Here is a 14,564-nt window from a genome sequence, read left to right as displayed (position 1 = left end):
AAAATGACCTGTAACATAGTCCTGAGATGCTGACTAGCGTGACTAAACACAGGAAAGTTGTGCTGTGCTTTATGGAGAAAACATATAGAAAGAAAGCTTCATGCAAGCACTGCTTATAATGTTGACAGTCATGAAATCTACATTGTAATGACTGATGGATAGCAAATAAGTGTCTTTAACCAGAAGCATAAGCAGGATAAGGGTATGCGTCTCCTGACTGATGACAATGTTATGACCTGAGGGGCAGTGACCCCAGCAGTGGTAATTCACTATGTGCTAGTTAGGTGCTCATAGAACTTTCTATACCAAATCTGTAAATAATGAGGATTATTGCATATTGTTTTTCCTTTAATGCTGTAGCAGCATTGTGTCACCTGATTATAAGCCAAGCAAAGGACATTTAAATGATGAGTGCCTGCCATAATATAACAGGAAAAAAAGGTGTATCTTTAAAAAGAAAATCTGAGGTATTTTTAGTTTTTGGGAAAAAGAGAAAAATTTAAAGAAATTAATTAATGGAAGGATTTTTATTAATAGATATATACTCCCATTTTGGAATTTGTAACCCTCGAATTCTGCATGTCTTTTATCTTTTGTTTCTTATTCCTTTGATAATTGATACTGGATGATGAGGATTATTTAACCAGGGTGACTTTTATTAATAATTTACCATGGAGAAAAAGTTTGATTGCATATAAAATCAACTATAAGCATTTTTATTTTTCTAGGATATACTCCCAAACATAGAGCCGACTTTACAGAGGTCTCTTGTTTACTTTTGCAGGTGATTCAGATAGTTTATGTGTTGGCCCATCTCTAGTTACAGATCAACATAGATGGACTGTATATCATTCCAAAGTCAATCTCCCAGCAGCATTAAATGACCCTACATTAGCAAAGAGAGAATCCGACTTCTTCACAAAAACGTGGGGATTGGACTTTGTGGACACTGAAGTCACACCTTCATTCTACCTCCCACAGATCAGCAAGGAACATTTTATAGCATATCAACAGGAAATCTCTCAGGTAACTGCTAGTCTTGGATTTAGTTGTAATCATGTCTAAAGTAATAGAATTTTAGTTTGATTCATGTAGATTTTAGAGCAATAAGCTTTGAAGCCATGGTATTCTTTTTTTTTTTTTTTTTTTTTTTTTTTCCTTTGGTTTTTCGAGACGGGTTTCTTCGTATAGTTTTGGTGTCTGTCCTGGATCTTGCTCTGTAGAGCAGGCTGGCCTTGAACTCACAGAGATCTGCCTGGCTCTGCCCTCTGAGTGCTGGGATTAAAGGTGTGCACCACCACCTCCTGGCTGGTATTTTTTTTCATGGTATTTTTTATGGATACAAATTCTGTTGTCTGGGTTGTGTTTCTTTAGATAGATTTTAATAGATTTATTTTACTTTGTTTTGTAGTGATTTTTATTAGTGTTAAAATTCAGTGGGATTCTACCCTACCTGCCAAGGAGAAATGGCTGTATGAATTTTATAAAGCTCAGTTGATCTGTGAGATTTAGGGAATTAGTAGGTTAGGGTGTGAGAGGGAGAAGCAAGCCATGTGAGATGAGAGGCAGGGCACATGATGTCTGACTCTGGAAGACTAGGTGTAAGCCAGTCCAGTAGAACATGTCCTGAGTGGGCTTCATGGGCAAGGCTGTCCAACTATTCAGAAAACAGCCCTAGGTCTTTGGATTCCAACAAGTGCAACAGTACCTATCACTGCTTGTATAGGAGGAAGCAGAGAACTGTGACTGACTTGCCGGAGAGAACAACAGTAAGGTAGAGATGGGGTTCCTCCAGAGACTATGAAACTCATCTTGGCTGGCTATGAGCCAGTACTAAACAGCTGTGGAAACAGACAGGTGCATGATGGATTCATGTGGAGTGAATGCTTCTTATCAGTAATTTGCTTGTTCAGGTGTGCAAGGCCAAAGCAACAATCTGTCAGAGCCCAACAGAGAACATGCCACTGTTTTTAGCAGCTGTAAATTTTTCAGAAATTTGTGGGCAGAATCATACGGAGAGGCCATAAGGTGGTTCATTCTCTCTCTAAGGCTCCTGAAGCCAAAATTAGCTGTGAGGAAGAATTAAGGGGGAGTATTACTATTATCAATACTTTTCTACATCTCAGGAAGCAGAAGGTCGTTGCAGCAAGTAAGCTTTTGAAACTGGGGACAGTTTCAGGAGATGATCAGCTTTAGAAGAGACTTGTCCATGCCACAGAAACCAGGGTCTAATGTAAGCAGCCAGTCAGTGTGAAAAGATTAGGAAGTAACAGCCAGGCGAAGCTGGAGAAGAAGTTTTGTGGAAAATTGTTATAGCCCGAGGCTATACTTTGGAGGTCCTTCCCCTAGTGGAAGTGGTGATGTTGCTGTTGTAAGAACAGAAGAGGGATCCTGAGATCAGCCTACCAATGACAGCTTTCTGAAGTCTGGACCTGTACCAGTCCAGAGGCTTCTGTATTTGGGAATCCCCAGTCATGACTTCAGTACATTGTTGCCTAATTTTCTATTTTTGACATCCTAACAACTTCTGGATCCAAATCGTTGTCTCTACAGTCTACAATTGTATAAGCTTATCAATGAGATGACTATGACTATGAGAACATTCTGCCTGAAGATTTGACTAGGCATGTGGGGTATGCTCTAGCAATACTCTTGTGTATAAACCATTCCTGGTGTGGATCCTGTATCCTGATACCTTGGGCTTCTGTTTGTTGACTTTGGAAACAATGAGGATTGCCCACTGAAAGACCTCCGTTCTCTTGGGAATGATTTCCTAAGCTTTCTGTTTCAACCAATAAAGCATAGTCTGGCATCAGTCATCCTTTCAGGTGAACAGTGTGAAGGGGAAGCTTTGGATGAGTTTGACAGGCCTATTGTGCTGATTAGGTCTGTGGCTGAGACTATATATGTCCAGACTGGCATCTAAGCTTGGGCAAAGATCTACTTGTATGATACCAATAAAAGGAAGATACTTGGTATTGAGCTAGCAATGGTTTTTAAAAGATGCACAATTGAGCTTCCTGAAGAAATGGAAACAAACCAAACTGTCCTAGACAGGTTCAAGGACAGAGCCACAGAAACTGATCCTTTCTTGTCAGCATGGTCACTGAGACAAAAAGAACTTCATATATCCTACCCTGCCTCAGCTTACTGCCTCCTTTTCTGGTGATGATAATCATGAAGATAGTGACTTACTCTGAAGTCTGAGCTGTAATTGTTGGATCTGTTTTGTAGTGATTTGTCACAGGATTTGGTGCTAGAAGTGGGGAGTTTGTACAGGAGGAGAGCCCATCGTCCTTACTACACACACATTTGGCTTCGTGTAGGCCAAATCTATTCTCTCCTTCCATTGGCTTCTAGAGGGTGTACGAGGCCAAGGGAGACACACATCTTCCCTTTCACTCGTCTGTCTCCTAGTGTTGAATACTGCTGTGGAACTCTCAGGCTTTTCCATGGAAGGCTCCGACCATAAGAACATTATTGCTGCTCTGTATTTTTGAGGTTGGGATACTGCCAGGTTTAGACATTGGTGGTGGTGTCTCTACATTTCTGACTAACCTCAGCAAGTGACTGCAGTTACAGAAAGTGTTTGATGGACTTCAAAGACCACAATTGAGTTAAAGAGAAAGACAAAAATCAGCATAAGTATATTAAAATTTGGGGAGGTGGAAAGAGAATATCACTTTCCAGGCTCAGTTGCTGATGTTCTGTGTTTTTGAGACAAGGTCTTACTCTGTAGCCCTAGCTGGCTTGGAACTCACAATATAGACCAGACTGACCTCAAATCCAGAGATCTGCCGCTTTTGCCTACCAGTTGCATTACCACACCTGGAGGGAGACAGGTTTTGAAACAATGTTCCAGCTATTTCTTTATGAACTTTACTTTAAATACAAGTAGAGAGGCAATTCAGGAAGTGTTGTAAATTGCCAGTATAGGCCTCCCTCCTCACCCTGGACACTTTGAGAGAAAAAGAACATATATAGTTCTGCTTAAATCATTTGGGAGATTGTTTAATGATAAAGTTCTCAAGGGGGGAAAAATATATATATCCATATCCAGAGTAGAACTTTCCCCATGTCTCCAGTTTACTATAACAGAGCATCCAACCTTAAGCAGACACCTTTACTGTATCCAAACAAATGTCCAATTCAACATTCTTCTTCTCTTCCTCCTCCTTCCTTTTCTCCTCCCCCTCCTCCTTCTCTTCCTCTTCCTCTTCTTGTTCTTCTTCCTTCTCTTCCTCCTTCTTTCTCCTTTCTTCTTTTCCTTCTTTCTCTTTTCTTCTTCCTGACAGGGTCTCACTCTGTAGCCCTGGCTGGTCTGGAACTTGCTATATAGATCAGTCTGGCCTCAAACTCATAGAGCAAACTTACAGAAGGCTGCCTGCCTGTATACCCTGAGTACTGAGGTTGATCCATGCCCATCTCAGCATGCTTCTTTAAATTGTGCTTTCTGAATGCAAGAATTGAATGCTGAATTTGAAATGGACTATCACTCACTTTTAACTCAGCAAGTAACTATTATTAATATCTCAATTACCATTTCAGTCTTTAAAAAAGTCAAATGACACAGTGGAAAATATGTATCTATTAATAAAGGCTGACTGTGTGTGTGTGTGTGTGTGTGTGTGTGTGTGTGTGTGTGTGTGTGTGTGTGTGTTGAACTCTTACTTCACTGTGTTGCCCAACTGGCCTCAACTGGTCCTTCCACTTCAGCCTCTTTGTAACTGGGATTATAGACATGAGCCATTATCCAGCTCAATATGTATTTATAGTTTTATAATTACTACTTTTAATATTTTTAAACTTATAAGCTTAATTTAAATATAGCTGATTTTATTTCCCCTGTTTACATTGTTCATTTTATGGGAATAGGATGAATATTACTGACATTTAATATGTATAATATCTGATTTATAAGCCATATTCTCAAGTATTTCATATAGGACCTACAGATTGCAGGTTACAATGAATAGGTGCTGCTGTGCATTGTTAGTGTGATGGAGAGCTAGTTCACTGTCAGACCGTGTCGGCAGGACTGGGAGCAGAAGAGCTCTCATTCGGTGCCCGACAGTCTGTGAGTGAGTAACTGACAGAATGCTTCTAGAGCTTTGAACTCTACAGGCTAAGTGTTTCCTTGTCTCCACCTTCCACTCTCCCGTGTGTCCTTTTAATGCCATTCCTGGAAAGAAAGGAAACTCATTATTTTGATGCTTTACACAAGCTAGACACATGTGTGCTACTGAGCTGTAGCGCTGTCCCTCAGATCATAGTGTTGTTTGGTTTCTTTTCTATTTGTATTTAAGTTCAGAGGCTAGTGATTTTATATTAAGTTTCAGAAGTAATTTGGTATATTTTAATTATGTTGTAAAACATGTGGATGCTTTGAATAATCATGTTTCCACATAGCACTGATTATTACTTCGTTGTATTTTTATTAGAGAGAGAAGATTCATGAGAGATGTAAGAATATTTGTCCTCCTAAAGACACCTTTGACAGGACTCTTTTACATATTCATGGTATGTATATATACTATTTATAGATAATAAGCACAGCTCAACTATTAAAGATCAAATTGTTAACATTGGAACCTTGTTTTCTATCATATCTACAGTTTTTATTTTCAGTAAATTATTTGTGTATTTTTGTGGTGCTAGATATTGAAACCTGGGCCTTGTGTATGCTAGGCTGTATTTCTAGCTTTTATTTCTAGTAATTAACTTTACAGTTTAAAACCATAATTTTTTTTTACCAAGTTTCTTAGAGAATGATCATGACTGTGATAATAGTGTAATGCTTCAGTTTACAAACATTTAATTTCTTGGTGCTTGGTGGATTGCCTGTTGCTTAAAAATAAAAGAGTAAGAAAGTCTTGGCTCTCGAGGGGTCTGAGGAAATGAACTGATGATTGCAGCACCATATTTTAGTCACTTCACCTTCATAAGGTTGCACACACACCCTTTCTTGCTAAGCTTAAGAAAGTGTCCCATAGTTGGTGATTATGACCTGTGTTTTAAATTAGCTAGTTTGAAACATTTATGTATTTGGTAGGGCTTATGCGTTTCCTAGAAATGAATATGAATGAACACACACACACACACACACACACACACACACACACACACACATACACACACACACACACAAGAACAGTGTATACAAAGCCATAGAATCAAGAGAGAATGAAGCATGTCCAGAGATTTGCAAGCATATCATATGTTGGTTGGTTCTACTAGGAGTAAGAAATGAAGTTAAAGGATTAGGCAAAGGGTCAGGTCATAGAGAATTTTGTATGTCGTGCTTAGTAATTTTACTCTTTCTAAAGAGAGTATCAGACTACAAACTGTTATTAGCCAGGTGTGGTTGGATTTATAATTGTACATTTCATAATGAAAACAGTTAATAAGTTATTATATGGTGGTAAGACTGGAGACGAGAAGATAGTTGAAGCTATTGCAGTAATACAAGTAAGAACTGATGGGACCCCAGTGACAGTGGAAGTAGAGAAGAAGTTAGAACAGATAGCTAAGTAGCCTAGGCACAGGTCTTAATGATCAGTCAGTGTTTGGTAGAGGAACAAGATGATTCAATGGTAACTCCTATATTTTATGCTTGGGCAGCTGTCTACGTGGGGAGTCCAGTTCAGGGAGAGAGGCAGGAAGCATTCTGGAAGAGCTGGAGGCTAGTTGAGCTGCCAGTCTGCAATGAAAGACAAATCTGGTTGACAACCTAGAGCTCACGAAAGAGAAATATAGGCTGAAATGTAGGCATGGTGGGTGGTTGATATCAGAGAAAGTATAATATGATCAACAGAGCGTGTAGTTGAATCTGAGGGTGTCAATGGGATCACTTCCATAGGGTGTGAATAATGAAAGGAAAGGACCAATGATAAAATACTGTGAAATGGTTACACTTAAGGGGCAGCTAGAAAATGAGGTACTCTTGAAGGAGATTAAAATAACAAGTGGTCAGAGAGAGAGGAAAATCAACAGTGATTTCCACAGTAGCAATGAAAAGCTACGAGAGTCTTAGCTAAGTGACAGTGTCAGAACACTCGTTGCATGCTAAGAAGTCTCCTAGAATTTGACAGATTTTTAGACAGAGCCTTTGGAGCAGAATAGTGGTTACAGAAACCTTGATACTATGTAAGAAGGGTGGACATGGACAAGAAATGCTGACGTCAGTAGGGATGAGGTAAGGTACTGATTGGTTGATGAGCTGAGTGGGTGAGGCAGGAGAGGCATTTGTGTAACGCTGAACACCTGTGCTTTCCTTACATTTTGCTTCAACCCACTCCTGGTCCTAGGTTTTATCTTCTCAGTTTTGTAAATAGAAGAGAATAAGCATATTTCCATGTTCAGATAAAAGAATTCATTTAAGGAAAGAATTTGAAGCTATGGAGAGGCAAGGTGACGTATAAAAACAGACTTAGAGAAGAGACATGCAGGGTATAGTCCAAGTGCAGAGAGGCCAATTTGAGAAAAAAAGAGATACGTCATCGGAGATTGGCTGGGCAGGAGGAAGACAAAATTTATTGTAGATAAATTTGTAAGTGACATAAACTAAGATGTCAGAGAAGAAAATTAATAAGTTATCAAAAATCGGCCTTTGGTCAAAAATTCAGGATGAAGTGGTAGATATTTTAAATAAATAAAAATAATATTTCTAGTTGAGCATGGTGACACACAACTATATTCCTAGAACTTGAGAGGCTGAGGCAAGAGAATTGTGAGTTTGGGGTAGCTTGGGCTGGATAGTAAGTTCCAGGTCAACTTAGGCAGTGAAGCAAGACCTTGTCTCAGGAAACAAAAGTAATTAACAACAACAGTAACAAAGCCTCATCTTTCTATTTTAGAATTAATATAGTTTTTAAAACCACGTAGCTACCATACCTAATTTTACAAAATCTTAATGAAAAGAGCATCAGAAAGATTTGAAATGGATCCAGCTGTTGTTGCTAACTGGTAAGTTTATTTGCAACATTTGTCTTGTTCAGTATGGCCTGCTGTAGTGGAGATCATAGGTAGATTGAGGGATACATGAAGGACAAAACTTAAATTTACCTAGTTAACCCAATGTAATATTAAAGTTTTCCAAATATATTTATGAATATAAAATGAAAACAAATATGAAAAATTGTATTTCCCTTTTTACTTTTTTTTCATAGATAAATCCAGGACAGATCTGGAACAAGTACCTAAGGTAATGAAGCATAAAAATAAGAATTCACTTTTAATATCTAGTCTTTAATTTTGCCTTATAAGAATCTTTCAATTGACTCTTTTTTGACAAGTGAGATTATTTTGCCCTTCTGAGGATGTGTGTATGTGTATATTTATATATTTGTGTATATATGTAATTATGTTTTACTTTAATTTGAAGATTTCTTCAGATAAATGACTCTTACCTCTTTGTTTTTATGTAAAATATTTAATCAGCATGCACAATAGTAGGATTCATTATGATATTTTGAAACAAAATTTGCTTTTGTTGATTCTCCCCTCCCTTGTTACCCCGTCTCCCTGACACTCCCTTGTACCTTCATAGCCTCCTTTTTCTTTCCTTGTACTTAGGACCTGTTGACTACCCCATGTCCTTAGCCCCTCTCTTTTCTGGTTTCATATGTCTGTCCCTGCTTACACCATTTATGTCTAAACATTACAAGCAAGGATCTGCATATGAGAGAGTGTAGTTTTTGTCAGAATTTCTGAGTCTATGTTGCTTTGCTCAATATACTTTTCACGTCCATCCGTTTTCTTAATATACTTTTCAGGTCCATCCGTTTTCTTAATATACTTTTCAGGTCCATCCGTTTTCTTAATATACTTTTCAGGTCCATCTGTTTTCTTAGTATACTTTTCAGGGCCATCCGTTTTCTTGCAAATTCCATTATTCTACTTTTCATTGTAGTTAAAATTCTCTTGTGTTTATGTATTACATACTACATTTCATTATTCCTTTCTCTGTTTGGTGGAACGTTGGCCCCATTTCCTTGCTATTGTGACTAATTCAGCAATAAACATGGATCTGCAGGTGTCTCTATGGTGGGCTGTTGAGTCCTTTGAGTATTTGCCCAGGAATAGTATAGCTAGGTCATATGGCTAGTTCTGTTTTTAATTTCTGAGAAGCCTCCATACTGATTCTTTAATGGCTGCTGCGTCCTACTTCCACCACATGAATAAAGGTTTCTTTTTTCCCATATCTTTGGCAACATTTGTTGTCTTTTTTCGGACTTCTGACTTGGGTGAGTTAGGATCTCAAAGTAGTTTTAATTTGCATTTCTCTGATGGCCAAGGATGATGAACACTTTCTTAAAGTACTGATTGGTCTGCTGTCTGTCTTTTTTTCTCTCTTTCAAACCATCTATTCATCTAATTATCCTACTCATTATTCAACAGTTTTGGATTTGGGTATTTAAAATTTGCTCTTCAAATAGTCTAGATACTTATTTCCTGTCTAAAGTATAGCTGGCGAAGATTTTCTCTCACTCTGTAGGATGTCTCTTCATTCTGCTGATAGTTTCTTTTGCTGTGCAGAAACTTTAAATTTCATGTAGTCTCATTTGTTAATTCTTGGGATTATTTCCAGTATGATTGGAGGGTTGTTTAGAAGGGTCTTTGCTATGTCTAGATCTTGATGTGTGTCCCCTGTTTTCCTGCAGCGGCTTCAGTATTTCAGGGTTTAAATTAATTGACGTACTTTGGTTTTGTTCAGTGTGAGTGCTATGGGTCTGTTTGCGTTCTTTTGTAGGTGGATGTCCAGTTTCTCCTGTACCGTTTGTTGACCAGGTTGTCTTTTTTCCAGTGTACATCTTTGATGGCTTAGCTTTGCCAGAAGTTAGATGGCGGTAGCTGTGTGAGTTTATTTTTTTGTCCTGTGCTCTGTTCATTGGCCTAAGTGTCCACTTTGGTGCCAGTGCTGTGCTGCTGGCTGTGCCGCTGTGGCTCTGTAGCACAGTTGGAACTCAGCTATTCTGATACCTGCTATAAGTGTTCTTTTGCTAAGGGTTACTTTGGCTGTGTGTGCTTTTTTGTGTTTCCATATGAATGCATTTTTTTCTTCTAGTTCCGAGAAGAGTGTACTTGGGATTTTGATGGGTATTGCATTGGATCTGAGGTTGTTTGTAGTTGTATATCCATTTTCACAGTATTAATTCTGCCAGTCCCAGAACAAGGAAGGTCTTTCTTCACCTAGTCTCTTTTACATTTTTCTAGTGCCTTAAAGTTTTCATTGAAAAGATCTTTGACTTTCTTGGTTAGCTTTATTCCTAGCTACTTAATTTATTTTTTTGAGCTATTGTGATTAGGGTTATTTTCCTATTATCATAATTAATTAATTAATTAATTTTTTATTTTCACTTTTTGAGACAAGTGTTTCTCAGTGGAACAATCCTGGCTGTCCTGGAACTCCCTCTGTAGACCAGGCTGGCCTTAAACTCACAGAGATCCACCTGCCTCTGCTTCCTGAGTGCTGGGATTAAACACATGTGCCAGCTTGCCCAGCTAATTTTCCTAATTTCTTTCTCAGCAAGTTTGTTATTGGTATTTATGAAAGATAGTGTTTTTTGTTTGTTGGTTGGTTTGTTCTGTTGCTGTATGTTAGAATTTTGTACTCTGCGTCTTCATTGAAAGTGTTTATTCTGAAAGTCTTCTGGTAGCATCTGTAAGGGCTTTTGAGTATAGAATTGTCTGAAAATAGAAATACGATCTTCCTTTCTTAGTTTTATTCCTTTTCTGTCTTTCTTTTGTCTTGGGGACTTAGCTAAGACTTTGAGCACTATATTGAGTAAGAGACAGTGGACACCCATATCTGGCTTCAGATTTTAGGAAATGTTTTCAGTAGTTTCCCATGTAGTATAATGTTAGCTGCAGGTTTGCCGTGTATACCCTTTATTATTTTGAGGTATAGTCTGTCTGTGGATAATTTTTCCAATACGTTTATCCTGAAAGTGTGTTAAACTTTATCAGGTGTCTTTCCTGCATCTATTCCAGAGGACCAAATAGGTTGTTTGTTTTCATTTTCTTTTGTTTCTAGGGACTTGTAAATTTCTTCCCTCATTTCTTCAATGATCCATTGTCCTTCATAACTGTATTATTTAGTCTCCAAGCATTTGTGATCTTTCTGAAGTTTTTGATACTGCCGATTTCTACTTTCATTCTACAGTGGATAGCATACAAGGAATCCTCTCAGTGTGTGCGCTTGAGCTTGTTAATGGCGATGTGGTCGGTTTAGGTTCCATGTGCTTCTGAGATGAGTGTGCATTCCCTCACGCTGGTTGGACTGTTCTATAGTAGTCGTTACATACAGGCAATCCGTGGTGTAACTGACATTTCTTTGCTGATTTTACATTTGGGATACCTGTGTAGACATGAGAGTAAGGCATTGAACTCTACCACTGTTACCATGTCAGGATTTATGTGATCTTTGTCTTTCAGCATTTTATGTACCTGGGAGCACCCAATTTTGGTGCATAAATGGCTATAATTGTTAAGTTTTTCTTGGTGAATCATTCCCTTTACTCAGTGTCCTCTTAAAAAGTGTGTGTGATAGCTGGGTGTTGGTGGTGCATGCCTTTAGTCCCAGCACTCGGGAGGCAGAGGCAGGCGGGTCTCTGTGAGTTCGAGGCCAGCCTGGGCTACAAAGCGAGATCCAGGAAAGGCACCAAAGCCACACAGAGAAACCTTATCTTGAAAAAACCCAAAAAAGAAAGAAAAAAGTGTGTGTGTCTGCTTGTGTGTTTGTGTGGTATGTATGTGCATGTTGTTGCTCAAATCCTAAAAGGTCTTATAATAGCCTGGAGCCAGATATCAGGGTAAATGCTGAAAGATCAGAGAGACAAAGGAACAGGCCACTGCCTTCTCACCTCACCAACTCCAGGAATCCTCAGACTGAAATTCTCGGACTCCTCAGCCGAAAGGCCTCTAGTTCCTGTCTCCTCACACCTTATATGCCTTTCTCTGCCCAACCATTTCACTTCCTATCTCAACCTTCCTAGTGCTGGGGTTAATGGCATGTGTGCTTCCCAAATATTAGGATTAAAGGTGTGTGCCACTACTGCCTGCCCTCTGTGTTTAACTCTGTGGCTGTCCTCTGATCTTCAGGCAAGTTTTATTAGAGTACAACAAAATATCACCACAGCAGGTGGCTGTGAAGGCCAGAGGTGGCCATCAGATTGCCTGGGACTGGAGTTGGAGACAGTTGTGAGTTGCCTAATGTAGGTGCTGGGAACTGAGCCTAGGTCCTTTCTGTAAGAGCAGCAAATGCTCTTAACTGCTGAGCCATCTTTCCGGGCCCTGAGTGTCCTCCTTTAGCTCTGCTGATTTGTTTTTATTTGAAATCTATTTTTCTCAGATATAAAAATAACTTTTTTTTTTTTTTTTTTTTTTTACTGCTTGTTTATTGGCTCTGTTTGCTTGGTAGATTGAGTACACTCTTCGACATTCAGTTTTTAGGCATCTTTGCTAGTTGAGTGGGTCTCAGTTTTATTTACATTTGAGATCGTTTTTAAAAATCAGCCTGTTATCCCTATGATTTTATCATGAGGTCTGGCTGACTGGATTATGGCTATTTCTTTGCCTCCTCCCCTCTTAGTTTTGGCGGTTGGCTGGTTCACTGGGTTAGACCTGACCGATTCCCTCCCAGCTGCTCTTTGGTCATCTGGTCTTTCAGGGAATGTGCTCATTTATTAAGTGTGTTTGGGGCTTGTTAAAAGACACTTTTAATGCAGATGGTAAGCAGGAAGGTTAAGAGAAGGAATGAGGTACTTGGGGTAAAGTAGGGCCACCAAGAGCGTGAGTGTGGGTTTCTCTGAGAGAGCGAGCTGCCGCCTCATAGAAGTGGATTCTCCTACACACTCACCCTCCCCGTGTAGGACTCCTTGAAGACTACGGTGCTGGCTCTGCAGTCATAAGCTGCCCTCATGTGCGTTTGCCAGAACAACTGTGTGTACTGAGCAGCTGAACGAGGGCTGCTCTGGGCAGAGTGCTCTTGGCTGGCAGCTGCCTACTTCCGGACTTGAAAAGTCCCGTGCGGGTTGCCTGGCTTTTAGGGTGGCCGAAGTTGCTGTGATTCTCCTGTCTTTGTGAGGTGCCAGGGTTTTCCTTGCAGCTCTTAGCCTTGCTTCTTTACATCGTATTTGAGTCATGGAGAAGTTCTCTGGCCAAGTCTAGTTTGGACTCCAAATGGCTCTTGGCTAGTGTTTGGCTAGTGGCCTTCCCTCCAGGATTATGGAGTCTTCTGCTGTGATGTCATTAAGTGCTGTTTGTCTTCACCTTCCTCAGCCCTCCTCCCCCAGAGACTAAGGCTGCTCTCCTGAGTGCCTCTCGGGGCTGCTTGTATCCCTGTCTTTAAAATGACAATAAATTCACACAGGAAATTCACTTACGGCTCTCTTTTTCTTTTTAAACATTAGTAGTCTCTTCCTCATCACTAACTTGTAGGTGTGTCTCCTTTTAAAATCACAAATACTGTGGATTTTACCACTCCTGCAGATTACTAAGAGGTAGTTTCTTCTTATGGACTTTGTTGGATTGAGTAGTATATATACCTCAGCCCCCACCTCTGGAGGAGTGTCTTGTTTTCATCGGGTTCTCTGGAGGGTTGGGACCCTTACTAAGTAAGAGAGAGACAGCAGGGTGAAAGACAGGGAAGGAGCACTTGGAAAAGAGTTGAGGCTGTCGGTCAGCACTGGGAACGGTTGCCTGTGTGGCCAGTCCCTTGTGCTGCTGCTCTTGCACCGTCTCTTGGGAACCTCAGCTCTTTTTTCTACCTGGAAGACCTTCCCCACCACCCCACTCCTGTATTTAAATCCTTTAGAATTTATTCTGAAAGGCACTTTTCCATGTGTTTTCTTCTTCTTTCCAACTCCAACTGAACACAATTGACTCCTTTTGGCAAAGGAGTCACTAGGGAACCTGCTCCTTAAGAAAATTGCTATTCCTCCCCCCCCTCCCCCCAGACAGGGTTTCTCTGTGTAGCTTTGTACCTTTCCTGGAACTCATTCTGTAGACCAGGCTGGCCTTGAACTCACAGAGATCTACCTGCCTCTGCCACCCAAGGGCTGGGATTAAAGGTGTGTGCCACCACCACCCCGCTGAAAATTGCTCTTCTTGCAAGATATTTATATATTGCCCCTTAGCATCAACAAGAAATAGGCTTCAGAAACCTTCCTCCCGCAATACCAAAATGTGCCAGTGCCCCAGTCCCTTATGTATGCATGAAATTTGCACATATGTGCCTGTGTGTTCTAAGTACACATGTCTAGATTACTTACAACACCTCATACTATATAGATGCTGTGTACATAGCTATTGTACTATATTGTTTAGGTTTACTGACAAGGAAAAGAAGCCTGTATGTGCTTAATACAGAAGCTTTTTTCTGAATAATTTCAATTCTCGGTTGAATTACCTGATGGGGAACCTAAGAGTACACAACATCAAACACACACACACACACACACACACACACACACACACACCCCACACACACACTCACACTCTATCACACTCCTTGGATTGATAATTCTTGAGATTAGAAACTGGGTAGTAATTTATCTCTACTT

At 39.9% G+C, this 14,564-nt stretch overlaps 1 protein-coding gene across 1 annotated transcript in view; it reads left to right on the top strand.

Annotated features, from left to right (window-relative positions):
- Vps54 (VPS54 subunit of GARP complex) overlaps window positions 1-14,564 on the top strand; it is a 91,373-nt gene that overhangs the window by 17,810 nt on the left and 58,999 nt on the right. The window contains exons 3-5 of the mRNA XM_036201333.1: window positions 785-1,026; window positions 5,442-5,520; window positions 8,169-8,203. Of these exons, the coding sequence (XP_036057226.1) occupies window positions 785-1,026; window positions 5,442-5,520; window positions 8,169-8,203 (356 nt within the window). The remainder of the gene's footprint in view (window positions 1-784; window positions 1,027-5,441; window positions 5,521-8,168; window positions 8,204-14,564) is intronic.

This window comes from Onychomys torridus, chromosome 10 (genome assembly GCF_903995425.1).
Source record: "Onychomys torridus chromosome 10, mOncTor1.1, whole genome shotgun sequence".
Lineage (NCBI taxonomy): Eukaryota > Metazoa > Chordata > Mammalia > Rodentia > Cricetidae > Onychomys > Onychomys torridus.
The sequence above is the reverse complement of the archived record's forward strand: the minus strand, read 5'-3'. Positions and strand labels throughout refer to the sequence as shown.